Source organism: Theobroma cacao, chromosome 5 (genome assembly GCF_053813885.1).
Source record: "Theobroma cacao isolate CCN51 chromosome 5, ASM5381388v1, whole genome shotgun sequence".
Classification (NCBI taxonomy): Eukaryota; Viridiplantae; Streptophyta; class Magnoliopsida; order Malvales; family Malvaceae; genus Theobroma; species Theobroma cacao.
Genome location: NC_142643.1, coordinates 46,254,518 through 46,281,111, shown reverse-complemented (window position 1 = coordinate 46,281,111; position 26,594 = coordinate 46,254,518). Strand labels below are relative to the sequence as shown.

General features: G+C 31.8%; 3 protein-coding genes across 5 annotated transcripts; 1 reads left to right on the top strand and 2 right to left on the bottom strand.

Moving 5' to 3' along the window:
- Window positions 1-1,855: 1,855 nt before the first annotated feature.
- LOC148763020 (Tetratricopeptide repeat (TPR)-like superfamily protein) lies at window positions 1,856-4,224 on the bottom strand. Its single transcript, XM_088806902.1, has one exon. It carries the CDS (start codon window positions 4,016-4,018, stop codon window positions 2,015-2,017), a length of 2,004 nt encoding a protein of 667 aa, XP_088663028.1. The 5' UTR covers window positions 4,019-4,224; the 3' UTR covers window positions 1,856-2,014.
- LOC18600378 (glycoside hydrolase family 2 protein) lies at window positions 3,309-11,624 on the bottom strand. 3 transcript variants are annotated; one of them, XM_088806901.1, is made up of 13 exons: window positions 11,280-11,624; window positions 10,472-10,610; window positions 10,035-10,262; window positions 9,863-9,921; window positions 9,025-9,073; window positions 8,444-8,674; window positions 7,870-8,039; window positions 7,576-7,780; window positions 6,453-7,121; window positions 6,138-6,365; window positions 4,746-5,831; window positions 4,499-4,558; window positions 3,309-3,384 (listed from the first exon to the last, which is right to left on the bottom strand). In XM_088806901.1, the coding sequence occupies exons 1-11, from the start codon at window positions 11,423-11,425 to the stop codon at window positions 5,031-5,033; spliced, it is 2,925 nt and encodes a 974-aa protein (XP_088663027.1). In that variant the 5' UTR covers window positions 11,426-11,624; the 3' UTR covers window positions 3,309-3,384; window positions 4,499-4,558; window positions 4,746-5,030. The 3 variants fall into 3 exon arrangements, with proteins under 3 accessions (XP_088663027.1, XP_007030830.3, XP_017977372.2); XM_007030768.3 differs by lacking the exon at window positions 3,309-3,384 and having other exon boundaries at window positions 4,349-4,558; XM_018121883.2 differs by lacking the exons at window positions 3,309-3,384; window positions 11,280-11,624 and having other exon boundaries at window positions 4,349-4,558; window positions 10,480-10,610.
- A 6,473-nt stretch (window positions 11,625-18,097) lies between these two features.
- Window positions 18,098-24,705, top strand: LACS7 (long-chain acyl-CoA synthetase 7). The gene is made up of 23 exons (XM_018122362.2): window positions 18,098-18,330; window positions 18,566-18,626; window positions 18,712-18,789; window positions 18,876-18,947; window positions 19,060-19,141; window positions 19,311-19,416; window positions 19,492-19,568; window positions 19,673-19,717; window positions 19,812-19,898; window positions 20,263-20,352; window positions 20,478-20,557; window positions 20,669-20,762; window positions 21,314-21,402; window positions 21,490-21,578; window positions 21,770-21,899; window positions 22,072-22,190; window positions 22,482-22,605; window positions 22,693-22,779; window positions 23,122-23,225; window positions 23,454-23,539; window positions 24,029-24,115; window positions 24,197-24,283; window positions 24,377-24,705. Exons 1-23 carry the CDS (start codon window positions 18,204-18,206, stop codon window positions 24,473-24,475), a joined length of 2,100 nt encoding a protein of 699 aa, XP_017977851.2. The 5' UTR covers window positions 18,098-18,203; the 3' UTR covers window positions 24,476-24,705.
- The last annotated feature ends 1,889 nt before the right edge of the window (window positions 24,706-26,594 follow it).

Here is a 26,594-nt window from a genome sequence, read left to right as displayed (position 1 = left end):
ATATAAAAAATTAAGGTCATTATAAATTTATAATTTTATATAAAAGGAAACTCCGATAAGATTTTCAAACAATGTCATGTGGGTACATCAGTAAAGAGTGTTATAGGTCAAAAGAAGTAATCAAGTTTTTCACGTAAAGTTATCAAGGAAGAACTATTATGGATTCACCTTTGGGCCACATCATTAGTGGCTTTTATGGGTGGTGGACCGCAATTGATAAGACTTGTCAAATCAAATTCTAGTTAATATAAAGTTTGGCTCTTGAGATTATGAGTTTGAAGTAATTCCATGAGGCTATGAATTTGAAGTAATTCGAGAAAGGAAAATGAACACTGAGGATAAGATTGCTGAACTTGATTTAAACTCTATGATATCGGTACAATCCTTTTTCTTGATCTGCCTTGATATATATACATATACCACTCTCCACTAAAACAATTCTCTTCTCTCTGCAATGGAAAAGAAGTAAAGAAAAATACTGGATGATGAAGTCCATGGAAATGTCAATTTCAATTAGATTTTCTTCCTCATTCATCTCATTTATTTCCGCTAAGAACTCAGTAGTGAACCTTCTTACACACCACATAGACATTGAAGACTCCAACTTTGCTGAACTTCAGACTTATCTTCTTCTTTGCTTCACCATTGCCATCTAACCACAACCTCTACCACTTAGAGGTTGACACCAAAGTCCCTTAGAAAAAGAAGTTCGCTCCAAATGCCATTGAAACTTTAATGAGGACTAACATTGGCATCGCCTTCAAACATATCAGGCGTCAGGCAAACGCTCTAGTAGATGGATTGGCCAAGGCTGGAGTTATCAAGACATCAGTCAGGAGTTATCAAGACATCAGTCACAGTGCATACTTTGAACTTACTGGAGTATAGGGTTGTTACTGATTCAGCATTGCTTGCCTGGAATGGTAATTTCAATGAGATTTCATGGTTTTGTTTCAGATTCAATTTCAAACCTTGGAACTTGAAATCAGCTTTAGAGATTCCGGAACAGTTTCTATCCTGGGAACAAGAAGTTTACAGAGAGGGAAAACAGATTTGAAGAGATAAAACTCCTTTGTTTCTATCATGTTCAAGGACAGAAAATGGCACCAAAGATTACCCTAAACCTATAAGGGAAGAAAAGAGAGAGATTGAAGAATAAAGCATAGAATAATCAAAATTTATCTTGATTTAGCAGTGTTTTTTTTTTTCATGAAAACATATATAAGAGAATTTGTATTAGAAAGCTGATGATTATGAATGAGAATAAAAAGTTGAAAAAGAAAAAAGAAATCAGCAAATTAATGCAAGTAGTTCTTATTTATTAACGGTTCTTATAATAAAATTCAATAAAAGAGCATTTGCTTTTGAATTTTCTTTTCATTTCTGTCTATTTGGCCAGGCAAAAAGAAAATACCAAGTTTGCAGTCAAAAATCCAATCAGCAGCATCTTTGCCACATCATCTGACGTGTGGCAACATCATCCTCCAAAATGACATGTGATTGTCAACATGTCATGTTATCGACATATAGCATTACATTGACCATTGTAATTTTAACTAATTGTTGTTAGTTAACAGTTAATTATAAAAATTTATTTGATCGAAATTAAAAATATAAAGACTGAATTAAATGTAATGAAAAGTATAAGGATAAATTGATTTTCTTATATAATTCTGGAGCTTTTTAAATATTATGTTTAATTTTTTTATACATAAAGTTAATGTATATAAATAAAAGATAATTAATATTTTAATTGTATAATTAAAATCTTGAAATAATAATGCAATTAAAACTCTAGTTTAGAAATTACATAAATTTTATTAATATTCCTAATAAAAAATATTTTCAATGAAAGTTATTCGATGAATTAGACTTCTTATATATTTAATAATTAGATAATATTTTTTTTACAAGGAAGAGGAAGCTGATTATTGCCAGTTGAACGTTAAAAGGCAATTAATTAACAAGAATGAAGCATTTTATTTTTGTAAAATTATCTTACGTAATACAGTTTTTAAACACCACAAACAAGATTAGTGCATCCTCCTCTTGCATCTTGGTCTATGTAACTGAAAGTAAAGCTCTCATTTGGCACATAACCTTCATCTAACATGAGTCTAAACAGCTCCTTCAAAACCCCATATACAGCCTCAGCTTGTGGATGTATTCTATCCTGAACAACAAAGCTATGGACTTTCTTTTCAGTCTCTATCCAACTTATACCTGTTTCTTTCACCACCCCCACTTCCTTCATTCTCTTGATGGTCCTCGCTCGTTCTTTCCATTTGCCTCTAAGTGAACATATGTTGGCCATTGAAACGTATGGCACCGGGCTTTCAGGTGTTGCTATAAGTAGCTGATCAGCTGCATATTTCCCCATCTCGAAATCACCATGAATGCCACAAGCGCCAAGGAGAGCTTGCCAAACGAGCACGTCAGGCTTGAAGGGCAATCCCTCGATGAGCGTCTTGGCTTCATTGAGGAGTCCTGCACGGCCTAACATGTCGACAACAGAGGCGTAGTGTTCTGCCCGAGGGAGAATTCCGTGAACTTCAGTCATGGACTTCAAGAGCTCCATTCCCTTTTCGACTAAGCCCACATGGCTACAAGCATGAAGCAAAGAGAGGAATGTAACATCTGTTGGCTCTATACCTTCTGATCTCATCTCCTCATATAACTGTAGTGCTCTATAGCCATCCCCGTGACGAGCAAAAGCTGCAATTATAGAATTCCATGAGATTGAGTTCCTTTGAGACATTCGACTGAAGACTTTGACTGACTCCTCTAAATCTCCACACTTGGAATACATGTTGATGAGTCCATTGCTGACATAAGAGTTACAACCAAAATTTCTTTTGATGATTAAAGAATGAATCTGCTTACCCAAACCCAATGAAGTATCCTCACCAAATATCCCAAAAACAGCAGACAGCATGTTGGGATCAATTTCAATTCCTGACTCGAACATTCTCACAAAAAACCGTTTAGCTTCTTCCTCGAACCCATTTTGTGCCAAACCAACAAGGATTACAGTCATGGAAACCTCATCGAGATCTTGTGCAGATTCAAAAATCTGCCATGCATCATTCACACTTCCACATTTCGAGTACATGTCCATTAGTGAACTCTCAATACAGAGTTCAGACTGAATCCCCAGCTTCCATAAAAGACCATGAATTTGACGCCCTTCCTTTAGTGCCTGCAAACCAGAACATGCCATCAATGAGCTCAAATAAGTCAAAGAATTTGGACACACCGATCCCAAACGCATTTCGTTAAACAATTCCAAACTTTCTTCATACAATTCATTCTGCACTAGCCCAGAGATCATAGCTGTCCAAGTAATAACATTCCTCTCAAACATCTCATCAAAAACCTGCCTACCTGAACTCAAACACCCACATTTAGAATATGAAGTTATTAAAGCATTCCCTACACTAATTTCCCTTTCATATCCATTCAAAAACAGTAAACCATGCATCATCTTATTAACACAACAAAACTCTACTCCATCACAAGCTGATAAAATAGTAGTCAAAGTCGCTTGATCAAACGAACAAAAACCCGATTTTCTCATCTGTTTGAAATACCTGAAACCATTATCAAACTCCCCGTTCCTTAAAAACCCGGATATCATAGTGTTCCACGAAACAGTATCTTTCATTGGCATTTCATCAAACAGCTTGGTCGAATCAGTTAAAGTGCCACATTTTGAGCACATCCCAAGGAGAGAATTCCAAACAAGAAGAGCATTATCGGAATTCCTAAAACCTCCAGCCGGCTTACAAATTTCAGGGTTTTTGATGAGGGAAGCGTGGATAGAGGAACCGAGAAGGATAAATCCTTGTTTACCGGAGATGGATAAGAGGAGGCTTATGCCTATATGGTTGAGGGCAAGTTTGGGGGTATCTGAAGATGGGAATTGGTAGAGCTTTTGGGTTCTGAATGGGGAGAGGATAGAGGAGAAACATGAAGGAAGGTGGGATGTTAGTTTCTGGAAAATCCATTCGGATTTCATCCATGAAAAGCCGTTAAAGATGCGAATATGTTTTGTTTCTGTGCTTTGGAGGAAAGCAACCGTCTTTTGAAAAGCTATGACCAATGGAACGGGTTTCTTTAACGGCTAGAGGAGGGTGAGAGTCAAGCGGGCTTTGATATAAAGAACTACAGCCAACTACAGCCACAAAGATTTAGAATTAAATATGAAATAAATTTCCCATTTATATAGCAATTTAAAATCGGTGCTACCAAATTTGATAATTTATCCAAAAATCAATTATAGATTTATATTTGATGCTTTGATAATGTATAATATATAATATTTCCACATTATTAATTAATCACAATATTTATTTTTAAAAGTTGTCAACTTTTAAATTTATATATTAACGAAATAATAACATTTGAATTACTGATAATATCTGAAATGCGTCAAATATAAACTTATTAATTATATGTATGAATATAAAGCCATAGCTTGCAAAGTTCAGGTAGTCACTTTCTTGTCAAGTTTGCTGGCCTCTAGACTGTCAACCTTGAAGAAGCTGGTTAAGAATGCCTGCAAAAGGATTGACAAATTATCATTGTAATCAACAATCATTGCACTCAACTATTTATTAAACCTGAACAAAAAGAGATGCTAGTGTTCTAATGGATTGTATCATTTTCCCTCAATTTCTTTCCCTGTCCCTGACAAAAACTGACAGGTAAGAAGAACAATAACTGAGGAATGAAATGAAACTAACCAAGAGAAAAGCCCATGAATAGAAACTGCTCTCCATGTAGGTTATTTCCAATCGGATTTCAGACAGTGGATACATTGGGGAGGAGATAACAAAGAAACAGGACAAGCTGCAATATTCTTGAACCACCATTGAAGCTTGGTTCACCGAGAGGCAGAAAAGAAAATAATGTTACAGAATAACCAGAATTCTCAACAGCATGATCAGCCTTTGAGATCTTGAGCAGATGAACAACCTCAAAATCCAATCACGGAGAGGAAGGTATCAGAGATCACTGCAAGGCCTAGCTCAAAGAACAGTGTGCAATCCATTATGGTAGTTCCAGCCTCTAAGCGTTAATCGTGGAGTGACACCTTGAGGGACCTGGAATGAGATCTTAATTGACATCTCCTCACCCGGCACTAGGGAAAAATAGTTATCCGAATAATGAACTGGGAGTATTCTAGTGTCTTCTCCTTCCTTGTGATCTGTCTTCATAGCATGAACAGAGAAATTAAGGAAGAAAGCAACTCCAACATCAGATCCATTTACCTCTGCAACTTTCAAACCATCAGTTTCCCTGGAAAATTGTCTGCAAAGTCTCTGAAATAAACCAGCATTCTGTTTCTCTTCAGTTTCTTCGAATGTAGTTTCAAGTGAAGCCATATCGAAGTCACCATCACCATGTCTGCTAACAAAATTGTTCTTGCAGGTTAAAATTTTGGGATCAGGTTTCTTAGATTTGTTTTGCACGTTCATTTCAATTTCATAAGAGGAACCTTTGATAAATGTCTTTGATGTTATCTTAAGAGGTATTCTCTTTTTCCTGTATGGTTCCAGTAACTTGTAATCTCCACCAGAAAGATGCAACCAGTAAAAGTTTCGGGATATAATGTGATAATTTGACACATCATAGAGTTTGAGAAGAAGAAAGTATACTGGCTTTGGGTTTTTAGACTTTGGATAGTTCATCTCACCAATGGAAACTACTTTCTTTGGTGGGAAGGAATGGGTATCAAAAACTTTGTAATATGGACATGCACCTTCAAGATCCCACACTGATGCTTCTACAGCGACATTTGACAATTCCTCTGACATGGTATTGACAACCTGTTCATGAAATAGGGAGGAAAACTAGAATTTTCAGGTGAAACATTGATTACATAATTAATTACAATAAAGCCAAATACAAGCATGTGTGCATAAGAGCAGTTACTAAACCCACCTTAAGAAAAGGAGTTAAGAGGAGGAGAGAGAGAGAGAGAGAGAGAGAGAGAGAGAGAGAGGGATAAGGAAAATAAGAAAAACATTAGCACTGCCTTAAATCTGAGTTCCTACTAAATTTCAATGCATCAAAAGATATATGGGTTTCTGACCAAACTAAATAACTAGAAGCGTTATTACTAGAGCACTTACCTCTATAAATAATGTAGCAAGATTCAGCTGGACATGAATTGGCTCTGCAGCACAACGACAACCATAAAATCCTGCTGTCTGGTCTAGGAGGTGATCATAAAATTGACCTCGAAGACCTGTCCATGGGTTCTGTGTCTTCCAAATCAAAACCCCAGTGTATTTGCTCCACATATGGGAAGTCCAACCCTCCAATAGAGCTCTATACTGAATGTAGTTAACAAGTTGAGCCTGAGATGATCATTTAAGGAAGTTAGTATAAACAAAGAGAGCATCAAATGCATTCCCCATAAAAAGATAAAGATTTTTTGGTAATACCTTCAAGCAAAAATCATCCAAATCCTTTGGAATCCCATACAGTTCAATCTGGTCATGAACTTTTCCAGGTTTTGAATAGGGAATGTATTTATGGTATTCCCAAATGGGATTTGGAACTTCTTCTGTGTAACCATTGGGAAGCTTCTTAAACAATGGAATTTGCCACCCTTCTGGAGGCATGGTTGCTCTGATAGTAGCTGCAACTGGCATTCCTACAGAACCAACCTCTGGGTTGAAACCATAATTGTAATAATCATCCCTAAAGAAGTCTTCAGGGTTTTGGATTTCATAAGGACCATCAGTGAAGTCTCCCTTCCCATTAGCAAAGCCATCCCACATGGACCCTTGGATATAAATGCGTGTGCCATCTAGATATTGGCTAGGGTCCTTGAACACTGTGGACATATCTTCCACAGACATTGCATTTTCACTCTGGTTCTCGAAAAAAGGATGCAGTTTCAGGTCATTCTTTAAAGCTGTGTTAAGGTCAGGGGGTGGAACTTGTTCGTTTCCACCAACCCAGAGAGCGAGACTAGGATGATTCCTTAAAAGCTTGACAGTATCCCTGGCACATAGCATGAAAAGATCATGGTCAAGTGGGCCATTTGGATTTGATACTGGGATACCTCTTCCATCAACATCGCCAGTAATCCAAAACTCCTGCCACACCTACAAAATTTTCATTTGGTTATTTCCACCAAAGCTTTAAAATTGGTAAACCTAAACTAACCTAGCATGCTTTACAACCTTGTGTTTTACGGTTGAACATGTGCACTTAACATTCAGACAACAACATGCACAATGAAGCAAGGGGAGTTACACACAAGCTTAGAGGAGCCATGCTGCACAAACTGGCTGAAATTCCTTATTTTTAATTTCCTTTAAGAAGAATTTATAAATTCATATACAAGCAGCTCATTCCTTCCAAAAATTCCTACTCCTTTCATGACCCTCACAATCCTATATGTGCTTTACTCTCATTCTTACTTTTTATTCTGCCAATTTTTACTTTCTCCTTTTCAGGAAGATAAATATGCACAAATTACATGCATGAGAGCACTTACAAGAATGCCAAAAAATGGGCAGACACACATCTGTTGGAAAGAGAGAGAGAATAGCATACCAGCAAACCATAAACATCACAATAATGATAAAATTCTGGCCTCTCAGCCAATCCCCCACCCCAACAACGAATCATGTTTAGATTCATATCTGCATGAAACTTTACGTCTGTTTTGTAACGCTCCTCAGAAAGCCGTAGTAAACAATCTGATAATATCCAGTTACCACCACGGATAAAAATAGGCTGTCCATTCACCTTGAATAACCTGTCAAAAAATTTACAGAAATGAAACCGATTATAGAAATTCAACATGCAGTGCTTTAAAATAATATTTAATTGATTCCTGAATTATACCTCCCTCCAGTAGCAGAATCAATATGAGACTCAATTTTCCGAAAACCAAATAGTTGGCCCCATGAATCAGACTTTCCATATCCCTTCACATCAATAGTTATACTGACATTATACAGAGATTGCTTTCCCATGCCATTTGGCCACCATAAATTGGGCTTGTAGAAGAAAAGCTGCAATATACATCATAAGCATTTCAAGTGTAGTGAATAAAATTGAAAACCAACTTGGATTAAATGGATGCTTGACCTCATAAGTACAGATTTTTCAGATTGCAAAGAAAGAAAGAAAGTTATTGCAGAGGAATTACCATTTTCCTCTCAATAATAATCCAATTTATTCTTAATGAAAAAATAAAATGGTTGAATTTTCTCCAAAATGGGATCCAATTCAGTCAAAGCTTGCTTCATATTCTCTCAAATGTGTCATACTCTCTATATCAAAATGCAGACACTCACAAATACTAATAAACACAAAATAAAAAAAAAAAAGTTCATCTAAGACAAAAACTACCTTCAATGCAAATAAGGATGCTACAAACACATCTAAAAATCAATGAGAAAGATCCACCACTGACCTGAGGAAAAGTATACTGAATACGTGCTCCAGGAGGGACTGAAACATGTTGAGTCTGAAGATGCTCCACTAAGCAAATGCTTCCTTCAAGTTCTGTTGTCACTTGGATATTCAAAGAACACTCAGCAACCCAAGCACTTTTATTTTCCAATTCAGTTGTTGCATGCAAATATACCCTCGTGTTATGGTCAAAAAATGATGAAACCAAGTGTGGATCAATTATTTTTACCGGCTGCATCCAAAGTAAATGCATCAACAAACGACATTCAGATAATTACGGAGCGTCATAAATTAATTATAGTAAATAAATAGGAGCACCATCGACTACTTACATTTCGGTTTAACAGAACTGAGTCTTTACCAGAAAACATAGCAACAAATGAAGGTAATTATCATACACCCATTGATATTAGATGGCAAAGTCTCCATAAACAGGTATAAAGGATTTAAAAGCAAAAAGAAAGAAAAGAAAAAAAAAAGTAGTTTTGTGGCATTGTAGAATAACATATACTCAATTCCACTAGGAGATAAACAAATTGTCCTCGTTATCAGAAAGAAGTTGAAGTCCTGCATAAATCTTACCCCGCTAACATATATTGAGACTTCATCCCAAATACCAGTGTTCCTATCCCTGAGACAAGCAGAGGTCAGATATGTTAGATATCACACGTTTTTGTTTCTTCAGAAAACAGAGGTTGGATGCTAGCTACTAGTTGAAAACTTCTAAGATAGATACGTTCTGAGATGAAAAGATCATAGAGCAACAAAAACATGTGATATAATTACATCGATTTATCGCCATATTTTGCTCCTATGCACTATAGTCTATCTAATAAAAGTGAAACTGATCAGAGGATCCCCATTCATAACTTCACCTCATTTTTTCTCACAGAAGTTTAATGGGACCTTTATCTATATGCATTTGATCCTCTGCTGCTCCGTTCCATGTACCCCAAATAAAATTTTCTGACAACTACATCTGTCCTATTTCATATACATTTAACTGATGAATAAACATTTAGTTCATAAACCAGTCTACCCAAAATAACAATAGAAAAATTAACTACAGTCCCACTCCTAAACAGAGACTTTGAAAATGCCAAACTAATGGATTTTGGGGTACAAATTACAATAGTAATAGGAATTTATATGTACAGGGTCAACTGCACTCATGACCTCATGAGCTACACAATAAAACTTAAATATCAAGTGAAGTTAGTTGAAGAACTTATGTAAGTGATGCACATTTTTTCCTTTTTATTTTGTGCTTTAGGTTGGCAATGGCATTATGAGGAGACAGAAATACAGTTACAGTACACTGCCACAAGTCACATTATTAATTCAAAAAATCCAAATATTAGCATAGAATCAAAAATTCAAAATGCAACCCTGAAGTTTTAAAAGTTACAAAAGAAGTCACCTTACTGGAGCTATCCAATCCCAACCCTCAACATATTGTGTGGCAACATCCTTTCCAATCTAAGAGGAAAAAAATGGTGTTAGCCGTTACGTTGTAGTTTTCTTACATTAATTTAATACCTAAAATTTAACCCAAATAAATTAATAAGCTTCTTTTATTCAAAGATACGTACCTCATGATCCCCTCCTTGCCCACCCTCAGGGGGAATGCTCCCAGGATGGTCTGGAGGGTAAACAAGAACTGCCAGCAAGTTTGTACCCTCAGGATTTAGGATATCAGTGACTTCAAGGGAATGTCTCCGAAACATCCCTTTCGGAAGGTCCTTTTTGTGGCCATTTAAGTACACCTCTGCAGAGTAATTGATTGCACGGAAATTCAGATCTAAATGCTGAGTTCCTGACTGCAACATATAAAGTAACAATTAGAAATAGAAAATTATCTACAAAAACAATAATCAGAGTATCTGTTAGTTGATATAAGATCTGCATTATTGGGGCATACAGTTGTGGTGAGTTGAACATTTAGTGGGAATACAAACCACAACCAAAACTCTATTATTTTCAAGTCGTATTTAACGTCACAAAGTGTTCCATTCTAAACATTGCATACCAGCTTACACTGAAATTTTGTGAAAAACCAGAATGTGTAGTACTCCCTTCCAGAGTCAGCTATATCAACGATCGTCTCATTCACCAAACCATAGAAAGGATCACCAACAGTTTTGTTTGTTACTAGAGTCGCCAGAACACTGTCAATCAAACAGTTAATCCATAACAATTACCATGAGAGCTCGCATACTAGTTCCACTAAATACAATTGAAACTCACATGCAAATGAAACTATCATATATGTCATGACAAGAGAACCATCATTTTTGCAATTATAGGTCCCCAGAGACAGATATAATATCATCAGATGTTTCTATTATTAAGCTAAAATCAAAGTTCTTAATCCAAAATTTAGAATAATACATGCCAATTCCAACCTGAACCAATAACTACAACTTACAATGTCTAAAAAATCTTCAAGCACATTGGTCTGAAACATGAAGATACCGTTTAATTGTTTCTTTTGCTACTTTTTTTTTTCCTAAGAAGTTGCTTTGATGCAAGAGAAAATAGTAAAAGTAAATCATATAATCCTAAAAATTTCATCATATTTTTACTAATGATTAACAATTATTCTTTTTTTTTTCCAAAATTAAATGATACATAAGCAACATAACTAGCATTTTTCTCATTCAAATTCAACCTCACTCAAAACTTTTCATTTCTTATCATCCAACGAATAAATCCTTTTCCACATCAAAACAAGCAAACACTCCAGTGAATCAAGCAAAACTCGGCATAAATTTAAACAAAATCAGAACTCGATTGATAAATATACAAAAATAACCGAAAATTTAAAGATTTATTACGTTCCAGGAACGACAGCTTCCATCCAAGGAGAGGTCGGGCCAGTTGGAGGATGAGTGGTGGTCAGCTGAGTCCCGGTGAGTTTAACCTCGGTGGATCTCGCTGCTAGCCATCCCGAGTCAAGCACCATCTTTCCCATCTCCGCCATTGCCGAGTTTCCAACTCGGATGCTCTCAACTCAGTCTGTTCGCACAGAGTTAACTGAAGTGAGAAGTTTTTTCACAATTCTTTTCTTCTCTGCGAGGCATTCGAGCGCCACCGCGTGAAAGGACAGCAGAAGAAAGTGTCGGTATTTAATCAACGCCCAGTGCGATTTGTCCGCTTGTTTTTCAAGTTATCGATTCTCCTTCAAACCTTCTGTTTTTCAATTATTATTTTTTAATTATTACTATGAATATTATTTTATTGCTACCAAAATCCTTTAACGACGTCGTTTCTCATTCGAAGTATATTTGCATTGATATTTTTGAGGAAAAATTGATCCATTAATATTATCATATTTATTAAAAATAAATGAACAAATTACTATATTTAATTTAATTACTATGTTATAAAAATTTTTTCTTTGAAATCTATAAGGAATTTTTTTTAATTGGAGGAGAGGATTTCGAACCCTACTCTTTAGACAGAAAATTATATATCAACAAGTCAAATATTCAGATACTATAAAAATATTTAAAAAATAAAACTTTTTAAACATTATAATTTATCCATTTTAAAATGTTAACAATGATAGAAAAAATATAAAAAAGATATACTAAAAAAATAATTGAGAGAATAATTGAGAAAAAACTTTTGGTTTATTTCTTAGAAGAATTTTTAGTTCATTTATCACTATTTTTTATTATTATTGATTTTTTATTTTTTATCAAATACAAAATCCTATTTATAAGATTACGTAAATGTAAATATTAATAAAATATTATAAATATATACATTGATTATGAATGAAACTCGAAATATTAAGAAATTCAATAGACATATCCATTTATTCATAACCAACAACTATTTAACTAAATTTTATTTATTCTTATACTAATCCTCATAAATGATAAAATTATAATGTTACGATTTTTTAAATTTTATCAACATAAAAGATACAGTTTCATGTTATTAAAAAAATTGGGTAAGTAAAAGAAAATTATTATTAATATTATTATTATTATCGTTTCAATAAAAATGATTTTTTTTTATCAAAAAATAGAAGAAAGCTTAATTTTCGTTTGTCTGATTGAGTTTGAAAGATGATGATCAATACGCTGTAATCATGATTGCTTGTTGGCCATGGCATTGACTCACATGCCTCTACAATTGGGGTGCAGCGGTCATATTTAATTTAAGGGTCCCATTGTTGCTTTCTTGTGGAAAATGATTGCTACAGTATCTTTTTTTTTCATTACGAGAAATATAATAGTATGATACAAAAATATTATTACTAAATAATATCTTAATTATTTAGAAAAATATATCTTAAAGAGTACTCATCAACAAATTTTTAAAAATTTTTACATAAGTATAGTGACGTAAAAAAATAGTATCCAAATAAATAATTAATATTTTACTTTCAAAATATTAATATTTACAATTTTAAATTTTCTTCTCTAAATAGTCTAACTTAACTATTTATAAAAGAATGCATCTAACATGAAATTTTAAGCAAATGCAATATTTTTCAGTGAAGTTTTCTCTTAATTACATGGGACATTGTTATATGTAATAATTTAATCAAATAAAACCTGTATAATTTTTTTAACTTTCAAAAATTAATGTCCGATTCCAAAATCTTTTGATCTTTAAAACTCGTAGTAGAAAATCACTATTTGAAACCAGCCTATAATAATCACACTATTTACCGTATAAAATCTTCAACTCGAAAAATGAGTGATTTTTTTTTTCTGAATAGAGTCTAGTTTTCATTTTATATTTTTATGGCTAATAGGAAATGTTATTTTGATGAAATACTTCAAACCCTTATGAAAATCCCTTTTATCAAATAATTTGATGGTTTTAACATTTAAATAATTATCTTTAAATTATTAAAATGAAAAAAATAAAATATAATTTTTATCTCGAAAATGATTGTTACAAGTTTATCTCTAAAGTCTAACAATTGGTATAAAAAAGGTTGAGTTATTTACCACAAACAAAAAGGTGTAGGGAAACTAAGCGTAACTAACTTAATTGAACCATATTTAAATTACATTAAGGACAATTGCATTTAGAACTCTCGAATGTGTTGAAAAAGAGTGGACTTTGGTGTAAATTTAATTGAACCATATTTATATAATTATTTCACATCATGGACTTAATATTTGGAATAATTTAAGTTGTAACATAGGTGGCCAACCCCTTGAATGCTTAAATCAATTGACTTGACTTAGTCTCCTTTGAAACAAGAAAAAAAATAACCGAAAGTAATTTCATGTAAATTTTAAAACTCAATTCCGTGACCTACAATGATAATTGGTATTATAATTAATGATGGATAATAATCAACTATTAATGATAAAAATTTATTTAATTCAAAATAAACTATAAAATTTTGATAAAACATAATAAAAGAATATCAATTTATTTAAAATTTTTTAAATAATTAAAAATTTTTTAAGTGTTATGTCAATTTCAAATAATGACTGTACCATCTAATTATTTTGAAAGTTCATTGGTAGAAATTTATCTTGCTCTCATTTATTTTTTAATTTAAATAATAGAAATTAAAATTTCTCTTTTTATATATTTATTATTAAATTGAATGTTCGGATGCAATCTTATTGTCGTCTTTCAAAATGGTAAAAAAAATTTTGAAAAATCGCTTGTGATTTGCTTTTTGGTGAGCTATGGCCTACTTTTTGAGATATTCATGTCATTACAATACATTGACTTGTATTGAAAGATACATCTTTTAATTGTTTTATGCAAAAGAAGAAATTAAACCACACAAAAAAAAGAGAATATTATCTTAAAAAAAAGAGAATATTTTCTAGGAAAGACTCCAGCGTACACGTAATGTGCACGTTAACAAATTATATTTGACAATAGTCTAGTTTTGACTCCCACACCTTCAACTAAAGATGGCAATGGATATCCGGTTATAAGATACTTACGGATACTCGACCCGATTATATAAAGTTATGATATCCTATAATTAGGTTTGAGACGGGTTCGGATAGTGATTTTACTACCCGTATCGGGTTCGGATAGGGTTCGAATACCACCCCTTAGATACCCATTACTCGAACTCGATTACTATTTATAAATATTTTATTATTATTTTAATAATTAAATTAAAATTTTAAAATTTTTACCAACTTTACAAGCAATTTTTTTTTGTTAAAAATTAACAAATATATGAAAAGTATGGTTACTCTAATTATTAATATGATGACATTAATATATTTAAATTAAAAAATTATTAAATTGTTAATTATGTTTAAATAATATGAATATTATATCATATTATAAAGAAATATAATTACTATTATATATATACTTTTGATATAAATATATTTACTTTATATTTTGTGTTAATATTAGAAAAATTAAGACTTATAAAATTATTATTTATAATATATACTTAAAGAAAGCTTTTGAGATTAGAATAGTTTTGGAATCTAAGTGTTTTTTTTTTAATTTCATGAAATTAAAAATAAATCCATATAATTAATTAAATTAATTCATGAAACTATTATTATTAATTAACTTGTTATGTCTTTTAATATATATAGTTTATATATTACATTAATTTATAAGAAATATAATTACTATTATATATATTAATTTTTTTTTAGTATATATATATTTTAAATATAAACATAGTTACTTTTTATTTTGTGTTAACATTACAAAATTATAACTTATAAAATTATTAATTATAATATATATAACTTTATTTATATAAACTTATACAAACCTAAAGAGAAGTTGTGAGATTATAATAGTTATAACATCTAGTCATTTTTTTAAATTTTGTGTAATTAAAGACAAACTCGTATAGTTAGTTAAATTAATTCATAAAATTATAATTGTTAATTAACTTATAATGTTTTTTAATATTTATACTTTATATATATATATTAGATTCATATATAATGAATATAATTACTATTATATATATTAAAATATTTTTGATATGTGAGTGTGTGTATATATATATGTACTTTAAATATAAACATATTGACTTTCTATTTTGTGTTAACATTACAAAAATTATAATTTATAAAATTTTTAATTACAATATATATTTGTTTATATAAACTTATAACATATAAATCTAAACAGAAGTTACGAGATTATAATGGTTAATTGGATAATTGGGTATCCATAAAAAAGATTTTAATAAATTTTTTTTATCTAATTGGACATTTAAATGGGTTAAGGTAATTATAGAGTAGTGGAAATGTAGGATTAAGGTTAGGATAGTTATTTTTAAAATTATTCAGGTAGTTAATAAGGTTAGGGTTCGGATATCTCGAAATTAACGAGGTACTCTATCCGTTAACATCCCTACCCTCGACACATCGAGTTTCTTTTATGGTGTCAAATCCTAAATTAATACTTAGCCGTTTTTATTAAAACGTTATTAAGACTTTATTTGGTTTAACATTTTTTATTTTTAAAATTAATATAAAGTTTGTATCAAAATAATAATTTTTAAAATTAAACAAAAATTGCTTGGTATACAGTTTGATAAAATAAATTATATAAACTCTAATTTTTGTTAAAATTATCTTAAAGGATATTCATATAATTTTCAATTATCTAATAAATTAAAACGGAATAAGTCTGTTTTGAGCTTATATATGATTTTAGATATTAAAATAAAAAAAATCCTAGAATAGCTTTCAAACTTTGTATAGTAATAATAGTATTACACATTTGTTGATTTAGCAAGCAATCAAACCATGTTGCTTCAATTTTCAAGAAAGAAGAGAAATGAGGAAAATGTTAAAATCTTTTTTGGTGTAAAAGAAAGAAAAATGTTTAAAAAATACGTGGTTGTAACTTTGAATTTTGGGTTTTTTTTCTTATTTTTGTAAGAATAAACAAATATTAAATTTTACTATTCTATTGTTAGGTCATTTATTTTTTATTTTTCTAATAGTCTTTGTTGAGATAGAGATAGAGAAGGAGATTGTGATTTGCATTGGAGAAGGGTGATTTGTACAGAGAGAGAGATTGATTTAGAAAGAGGGACATATTTAAAAAAAAAAAAAAGAGAAAGCTCATATTTAGAGTTTTTATTTAAGCTCTTTTGTTTTTTTTTTATTTTGTTCAAAATATCCCTACTTTCTAAATTTTGATCAAAATTACATGAAGGTCCATTAATTTTCAAAATTGACATTTTATTCCAAACAAATATTTTTTGCTGAACACGTAGGTCTAGTCGTTAGTGTTTTCGTTCGTCAACTTGATGATGTGACAAAGGTAAAAACATAATTTTATCCTTAATTAATTTTTAAAATTACTATTATATAATTTTATTAATTTTTATTAATTAAAAAAGCTCCCATTTGGAGCAAGTGCTCCCTTCCCTTGGGAGCATTGACTTAAAAGAGCCTATTTTTTATTTTTATTTTAAAATATAATAAAATTTTTTAAAATTAATAAAGAAAGAAATAGTATTTTATTTTTTTTATAATCTCTGTTAATAATGTTTGTACTATTAGGATGGAGTGTCTATTTCGAAAATTAATAAACTTATTTAGAATTTCAATTAAAATTTTGAGAGGTGAGGATATTTTACCCTTTAAAAAAAGTTGTTTATTTCTTTTAAGAACTTCTCAAAATCTTGTTTAGCTTGATTTTAACTTTTAAAAGATAAATAAGTTGAAAAAAAATCAGACAAAACAGGCAAGAGTGAATATTAATTGATTTAGTTATGTTAATTTTTAAGTTATTTTTTTTATTTTAATATTAATCGTTTTAGAAATATAATTTATTGGAATTATTCGATTAGTTTTGAATGTTTAAAATTTACAATCAAATGGATTAAAATTTTTTTATTATATTTTATATAGATATTTTTAGGTATAAAAATTCTATAAACTATTTAAAAAAACTTAAATAAGCTTTTATTTTATTTTTACCTTCAATCTAGTTCTGTATTTTTATTTTAAATCAAATAAGCTCTTATATCTAATATTAATTAATTATTATTAATTAAAATATCACTTCTCATTTTATTTTCACGTGATATTGACGTGATACTGATGTGAAAGATAAAAAATATCAAATAAACTATTATTTTATATTAATTTATCATTTTATTATCAATTAAAATATATAAGTATATCACATCATCGTCAATTGTAAACATCAATAAAGCATGCGAATTTCATGTGACATAAAATGATAATTGACATTTTCACTAACTCAAATATTAATTATAAAAATTTATTAATTGAAAATATAAATATAAAAATATAATTAAAAAAAAATTAAATAATTTAAGAGTTTTTCAAATATTATATCATATTTTTAAAATATATCTTAAAAATTTATTATTATATTTATTATAAAAATATATCTAAAAAATATCTCGCTTTTATTTATTTTTTATTAGTTATATTATTAAAGTTTTTTAATCGAATGATTAAACCATCGTCATTTTCGTTATTAATTTATACAAAATAAAACAAATTAAAAATAAAACCCCCAAACAGTCCAAGAAAAAAGTGATAAAAGAATGTGAAAACTTATCCTAAAGCGCACACGTCGCAATGCGGGGCGTCTCGTCTTGGGTAATGTGCCGATCCGTTGTTGCATAATTTATTTAATTTCCAATTATTTAAATTCCGGGAAAAGGTCAGAGCAAATCATTTTGCCAACTTTCCCTCTCGTTACGTTACGACTTTACACTTTTATTTTTTTCTTTTCCGAGGAAAAATTCCTCCAAACACTTCCCTGCGGGGGAAAAAAAATCCAGCATGGAAATGGAATCTCCAGCTGAACGCCGCCTCTACGCCATCCACTCTCACCTCCTCCCTTCCTCCAACGCCGAGGATGACTCCTTTCTCCGCCGTAACCACACCTCCTCTTCACACTTCTTTCACGGTTTGTACTCTCGAAGCCTTTATATGCATTTACTCTCGTATATGCATCCATTTGATGACGTGATAATTCGTATTTTATGTATTTCTAAATTTCATGTTCATAAAAAAGGAAGTGTTTATGTAGTGTTTGTTCTGATTGATTGCTTATTTTGATTTGATCATCGCAGTATATTGTTTGATTAATCTCGTTGTTTTTAGTTAATTCTTTCTTCCTTTCGTTTATAAATTTTTTATAGGTCAAAAATACGGTGTGGTCCTCCCGGAGAAATTGCAAAGTGGAAAATGGAATGTTTATAGGTATGGTCTCTGTTTCTTGCTATACTCTGCTTTTTGTTTCATTTTTCTTTCTGAATTTTTTTTAGCATTGAATTTGCTTACGCAGATCAGTTCGTTCTCCGATGAAGCTTGTGAGTAGGTTTGCTGATCATCCTGAAATCGGGACGTTGCATGATAACTTCGTGTGAGAATTTTTTTTCCTTTTTAGATGCTTAGTTGTTTTTTTTTTTGTTTTATTAATCATATGTTTATCAATGTTTTATTATGTAGACATGCTGTTGAGACTTATAAAGATTACAAGTACTTAGGAACGCGAATTCGGGTGGATGGAACAGTTGGGGAGTGAGTTATATTTGGAGCATTTTATTTTAACAAGTTTGGAGTTCAAGTTAGTTGAGAATTAAGATGGGAATTTTAATTGTGAGGTTGTGTTAACTATGCTTTGCATATGAAGGTATAAATGGATGACATTTGGAGAAGCAGCTACAGCTCGAGAGGCAATTGGTTCTGGCCTAAGGTGTTATGGGATAGAACAAGTAAGTCACTTCAAAGAACTTGGATTTCCCATGTTTTAAGACCCCATCTTTATTCAACCGTGGGTTTCTTGTTTATATTAGCTTTCCTACACCAAGAATTTCTGCCTGTTGGAATGTTTAATCATTGATATTGGTAGGACAGTTTTGACCTTTTTGTGGTTTGGAACAGGGAGCTTGTGTTGGACTTTATTTTATAAATAGACCCGAGTGGCTGGTGGTTGATCATGCTTGTGCAGCATATTCATATACTTCAGTTCCTTTATATGATACTTTAGGTGTGCCTTTTACTGGTTAAATAATATCTTTTAGTCCTTGTGGCCCTATTCTAACAGCGTTTTGCCCATTTGCAGGTCCTGATGCAGTTAATTATGTTGTGAATCATTCAGGCATACAGGCTATTTTTTGTGTACCACAAACTTTGAACACTGTGAGTTTGATTTTTGCTGCAAACCTTGTAAAATTTCTTGCATCTTGTTTTAATGACTGATTTAAAATTTATTCTTATCTCATTTTCTCTTCTTAAAATTGCAGTTGTTGAGCTTCATATCTCAGATTCCATCTGTACGTCTTATAGTGGTATGCATTTCTAGAATCATAACAGAACCATATGTATGCTAGGTGTTTATTCCCACTAAGCTTATGTTATCTCTTGGCCCATTTTATGATGAAGGTGGTTGGAGGAGCTGATGAACATTTACCTTCACTTCCCTTGACATCTGGTGTGAAGCTCATATCATATCTAAAATTACTTGGTCAGGTATAAATTACTCCTGTGTGTGTATTTTTAGTTATCCTTGTTAGAGATTTACTTTTAACCATATGATGCCATTTTTAATATGCTGCTAATTGTTCAAGTTACTCCATATGCTTTATGTTATATAATTGCTAGTGCTGATAATAGCTTTTAGTTGTTTTGCTGAACTATATATATTTTTTCCTTGAATTATTCAGAATGATGATACTTGAGTAAACACTTCATCTGATTAATGATTAAATGTTCTATCATAGTACAGGATTTATTATTAGTTTAGCAAATCATCAATCTGAAATACAATTGAAATTGCAGATCTGCATATTTAATCTGGCTTCTTGTTTATATCTTACAAATGATTTTCTTTTAGGGCCGCAGTAACTTGCAGCCATTTTGCCCTCCTAAGCCTGAAGATGTTGCGACAATATGCTACACTAGTGGTACTACTGGAACACCGAAGGTAAGATTCTTATTATGTTTGAACTTTGATTCTGGGCTTCTCCAGCTACTTTAATCACTTTCATGCTTTTAATTTCTTTCTTTGCTGCCTGACATATAGCGTTATTTCTTGTTTTCTCTGGACAGGGAGTTGTCTTGACACATGGAAATTTAATTGCAAATGTTGCTGGTTTCTGCCGAGCTATAAAATTTTATCCCTCTGACATGTGAGTTTGTTATTCAATTTATCACCTAATATAAAACAAAGTTTTATGAAATTTTTGTTAAGATGCTTATTGCTTTGTGTTTTTCTATTGATTAATGTTCTCATTTAATAGTTATATATCCTATCTTCCTTTGGCTCACATTTATGAACGAACAAACCAAATCATCTCAGTTTACTATGGTGTTGGAATTGGCTTCTACCAGGGGGTATGTGACTCTATCAAATCTCTAATAACGCTTCTTTTGCATGTTGAGCTTGCTATCTGTCAAATTGATCATCTGTAAATTTATAAGTTTCAATATATCATGCACAATATTAGATAAACAGTTTCCTTTGTTGAACGTACGCCAAGCATGCAAAAAATTATAAGTGCATCCATCTTAGTTATAGTACTGGAAGTGTAATCGAACTTTGTTGGTGCTTGTCTTTCTGTTGGCTCATTGAATCCTGTTCTCTACTGCATTACAATCCTCGAAGCTTGATTTCTGAATAGAGAAGAAACTGTTACTTTACTGTTATTTTAAAAGGCTGAAGTTATATAATTGAGTTTGTTGCTAGCAAAGAATCTCTCTCAAGGAGCTCTGTGTGGCTTTGCCACACATCTCCATAGATATCATGTCTAATTAACCTTCTTTTGGTATGCCCACCACATTGTGTCTCCAATACTTTGTTGTTCTCCCTAATTTATTTTCTCATGCCATAATTAATTCTTCACACATACAAGCTTTATGAATGTCTATGCCCCTCTCGTTTGCAGGACAATTTGAAACTGATGGATGATTTGGCTGCTCTTAGACCAACGATATTTTGCAGTGTGCCTCGATTATATAATCGAATTTATGCTGGGTACGATAATGGTTGTGAGTTGCATAAAATCAGTTGATGGAAATTTTTATGTTTATGAATTCTTATTTAGTTATTTCACTGCTATAGAATCACCAATGCTGTCAAGACTTCTGGCGTTCTAAAGGAGAGGCTATTTAGAGCTGCCTACAATTCCAAGAAGCAAGCCATCATGAATGGTATTCTTTCCAATAATTGAACTTTTTCTTTGTTGCATAAATTTTCTTATGAATTTGCTGCTACATATATTGTTCATGCAAGAGCACCTATACAGAGTTATGATAAGAGAATGTGAAGTGTAAAATGGTAAATATCAGTATGCTTGTCTCATGTTTAACTATCCAATCGCTAATGCTTGCTATTGTTTCAGGAAGGAATGCATCGCCAATTTGGGATAGATTGGTCTTTAATAAAATAAGGGAAAAGCTTGGAGGACGAGTACGTTTTATGGGATCAGGTGCTTCCCCTCTGTCTCCTGATGTAATGGACTTCTTGAGAGTGTAAGTTGATTCTCTTATATGAGGCAATTATACGTAATTGCTGTATTTGAGCATTTAGGCTCCAAATGCCAAAGCTTTCCGAATGAGCAACATTGATTTGATATTGTTATGTTATGGTAAAATGAAGAGTTGAGGTAGTATAGTTTACATTTGATATGAGTATATATTGCAGGTGCTTTGGCTGTCTAGTAGTTGAGGGGTATGGCATGACGGAGACTTCTTGTATAATAACCTTGATCGATGAAGGGGACAACTTATCAGGTCATGTTGGGTCTCCAAATTCTGCCTGTGGTGAGTAGCCTTGGTTTCTTTCATGCGAATTGAAACTTTTTCAAGTATATTGAATAGAACCAATATTTCATTTGCTAGAAGGGTATAGATGGACTTACTAGTTGCCAGGATATAATCTAAATTCAGAGGTCACTTGCAGTAAATTCTGAGGATCTGAATGCTTGTCATTTTAATTGAACAACTTATTGAGTAGAACTCATCTAATTTTGGTATTTGATTGCTAAGTACCTCATTTCTTTGTGCATCTGCACATCCTAGGGACTATATGATAATTCCTTTTTCTTTTTTCAGAAATAAAACTTGTCGATGTTCCTGAAATGAATTACACCTCTGAGGATGAGCCATATCCTCGTGGGGAAATTTGTGTGAGAGGTCCTATTGTTTTTCAAGGCTACTACAAGGATGAAATCCAAACGTAATAATCTTTCACATCTTATTATATTCTGTTGCCACATGTATTTGCAAACTTTTGCTTGATCTGATTGCACTGTTGGTTGAACAGGAGAGAAGTAGTTGATGATGATGGTTGGCTACATACAGGAGACATTGGTTTGTGGCTGCCAGGAGGGCGTCTCAAGATTATTGATAGGTCATATTTTTTTAACCTTATTTTTAAATTATTCACTGGACCAGATATTTGTATCCACCTTATGATCTATTGTCTAGATATCAAAGTCTTTTTATATGAGATAGCACTTGTGCTTGACTAGTTGTCTTGTGTGTGTGTGTGTGTGTGTGTGTGTGTGTGTGTTGGTGGGGGTGGGGGGTTTGCTGGCTGGATTCAGTTGCCAGGAAAATCTTTTAAACATGTGATTTCCTTCTTGTCTTTGATCTTTGGTAATGAATCATCTACATGGATCATTGCCATCCGTTTGTTCAAACTTTTAACTAGACAAACCTTTTTATGACCATGGCTGCTAATTCATTACAGGAAAAAGAACATATTTAAGTTGGCGCAGGGTGAATACATAGCACCTGAGAAGGTTGAGAATGTATATGCGAAATGCAAATTTGTTTTACAGTGTTTTATATACGGTAAGGAAATAGTTTGTAAATGTAACAACTCAGGTCCAAGCATCACTTGCTTAGCAAATTTTCGGGTTTAAATCACGTAGCTCTCAAAAGCTTAAACTCAAGTTGCTAGTAGTGATTGACTTGAATCCTTATATGGGCCTTTAACAAATCACACTCCCTGGGATGGGATATAACAATAAATGTTTTGACTAAATTTTTTTTTGTCCTGACTGCTTAATATGTTTATAGGTGATAGTTTGAATTCATCTTTAGTAGCGGTAGTTGCAGTGGAACCTGATGTGTTGAGAAATTGGGCTGCATCTGAGGGCATCCAGGTGTGTTTTCTTCTCTTCCTTTTTACTTGGTCATCTTTATATGAGGAGATTGAAAAAAATTTGAAACTGTCAGGCCCTGCTGTCGCCATAAATCTCTTATATTAATCAAAAGACAAAACAAAAGTATAAATATACTAAGATGTGAACAAGACAAACTCATCAAGATAAAAAAAAAAGTCAACAAAGACAAACTGGGTATATGGTCTATCCTAATTTAGTTTAGCTTCATCTTTTTTATCAACAATGACCAAGAATGGCTCAGGAATATTGATTAGCATTTCAAACATTATAGCAATAGTCAGCTAAAAACATTGATCAAGGGGATTTTATAGTTTTTATAATACCCATCACTCAAATTTGGAAGTCATTGATGTGTTTACATTCACTTCTCTTCCCACTACATTCTCTGTCCATGTTATGTTAGGTCATTAGTGGCCCCAAAAAACTGTTTTTGACCGTTTAAAGGTTCACTCAAATGCATTTGTACAGTATGCGGATTTAGCACAACTGTGCAATGATCCGAGAGCAAGGAATGCTGTTCTTGCTGAGATGGATGACGTCGGAAGGGAAGCACAGGTAAACTATTTTTAACCAATGATTATATTTAGCCATTCCATCTTTCAGTGAGTCCTGTTAATTTATTTGAATTCCTTGCAGTTAAAAGGCTTTGAATTTGCAAAAGCTCTAACTTTGGTACCAGAACCATTCACCGTCGAGAATGGCCTTCTCACTCCAACATTCAAGGTAAGCCAGCCATTCTTTCTTCACTGGCCTGCTTGAGCATCCATATACTGTCTTTCACTCCCAGCTTGTTTGACCTTATTGTTATTTATCCAGATCAAGCGGCCTCAAGCAAAGGCGTACTTCGCAAAAGCCATATCAAACATGTATGCTGAGCTTTCGGTATCTGATCCGACACCACAGAAAATGTCATGAGGCAAGTCCCACTTCTTGAAAACGAAGAAGTAGACAAAAATAATGATTAAAAAAAGAGGTAATGACGTGGAAGGGAAGTCCCTTCCATTTGATTCCATAAAATTCCAAGGGGATGATTATCGTAGTTTTACATGCTCAATCGCTATAATCATATTTGAAATGAGGCTTTCATTTCTTTGTTGTAACGTATATTAATTACTCAATAATAATTTTATTTTTATATTTTTAAAGGTCAAGGGCAGGTCAATTATTACACTGCACAAAGTAACAAACCTACATTAATCTTAAGAACGATGGCAAGGGGGGTACTTATTAATTTTTAGATACTTGAATTTGATTAAAAATTAAAATTTAATCGTCTACTCTGCAATGTAATTGGATTTTTCATATTGTAAAATTTTTGGGGATCGTTTTGGTTTTTTTTATCAGATTGTAATGCTTTCTCTTTATCTTTTTTTAAATTTTTTGATATTTTGGTCAGAGATTCTTTTATGGTCGGAGTTTTTTGGTTTTTTTAGTGTTTTTATTGTCTGATATTGTAATGGAAGGATCTACTTCGAATTTTGTATTTCTCACGAGGGTTCTGAAGATATGAATTTATTTTGTTTTGATACCCCTTATCATTTCTAATAAAAAAATATATTAAATAGGTGATGAAAGGAATATATTTATATATTTAAAATTTATTTTACTTTTTAATGATATGAGATACGTGACACTTGCAGTAATTTTCTGTACTCAAATTAATCCTCTTCAATGTCTTGACTTTCATACAAGATCCCAATTACCTCATATTTCACAAAACTATCCTCACACTTGTGCTTAACTTAAAAACAACATATTTGTGGAGATGATGCATGGTATATATCTTGTTGTAAAAAAAAAAAAAAAAAAGACATGGTGTTTGTTGAGGATTCAGGGTCTGAAATTCAGTTTTAAGTTAGAAGCTCTAAAATTATTATAGAGCCAAAATGAAAAAAACAAAAGCATATATCTATTAAGGGATACACTGCAATCAAAGAAAACATTCATGACATATAATCATTTGATTTATTGATTAATGCATGACACATGAGTATTTGACTTATTAATTAGTGCATAATTTTTTAACTTAAAGAATGTGTTCAAATCTTATTCCCTTTAAAAAAAACATGCATGAGAAAAAAAAAACAAAAATGCTTAGATCATGTAGGTGCTCAATCTTTTTTTTTTTATTTTGTATATTATAAAATATTTAAGTCGTTTCTCATCATTAAAATGAAAGTTTTACATTTAAATAATATGATGAAGAGAGTAAAATTCATGAGATGAAAGAAGACTATTTTTAATTATAGAACTTAAAATCTAGATATGGATTTCCTTAAATGCCATTGAAAATGAGATATTGAGGCAATTGGGCTTGAAATTATGGTGAAAATTTCTTTGGAAGTTCTTTTCCAAGATCCAGCAGGTGGGGAACTATGTACGAAGATTGCAGTAAGAGCACTCTACTAGCTAATTCACGTTTATTTGTGGAAAAAAAAAACGAGATATTGCCTAATTGATAATCAAGCTCTTGAATTTTTTTCCCAAATCCAAATAGTTTTTCTTCTAATTGTCAAAGGAAAGAAAAAAATGGTATGAGCGGAAATATGCACAAATGTGCATTCATGAAAATTTCATTTAGAACAATTAATACTTAAATTAGTTTCTGAATTATAAAAAAAAGTTAACTAAATTTTTATATTTTTATTACGTTTAATTAAATTTTTATACTTTTAATTAATTTTTTATTATGCACAAATGTGCAAGACATGGTTCAAATATCGCTCCATAACCATGTCTCTATATTTGGGGTGAAAGACAAGAAAATAATAATTCTTATCATTAGTAGCCTGATTATATATTATCTTATTATCAGGAAAATGTTTCCCTTTGTACCACGTAACCTTAATGCCTTCAAATTCATCTTCAATGTCTTTGTAGTCGTCCGAAAAAAATAAAAGAGGTGCCTTTTTTCGATAAGATTTTGCTTTCAACCTGGTAACTCGTGCGGCAGATTTGGAGCTGAGGTAGTACTATATAGCTATATATGCATCGTTACGTTATGATGGTAAAGGTTAGAAGTGAGCTCATCAAA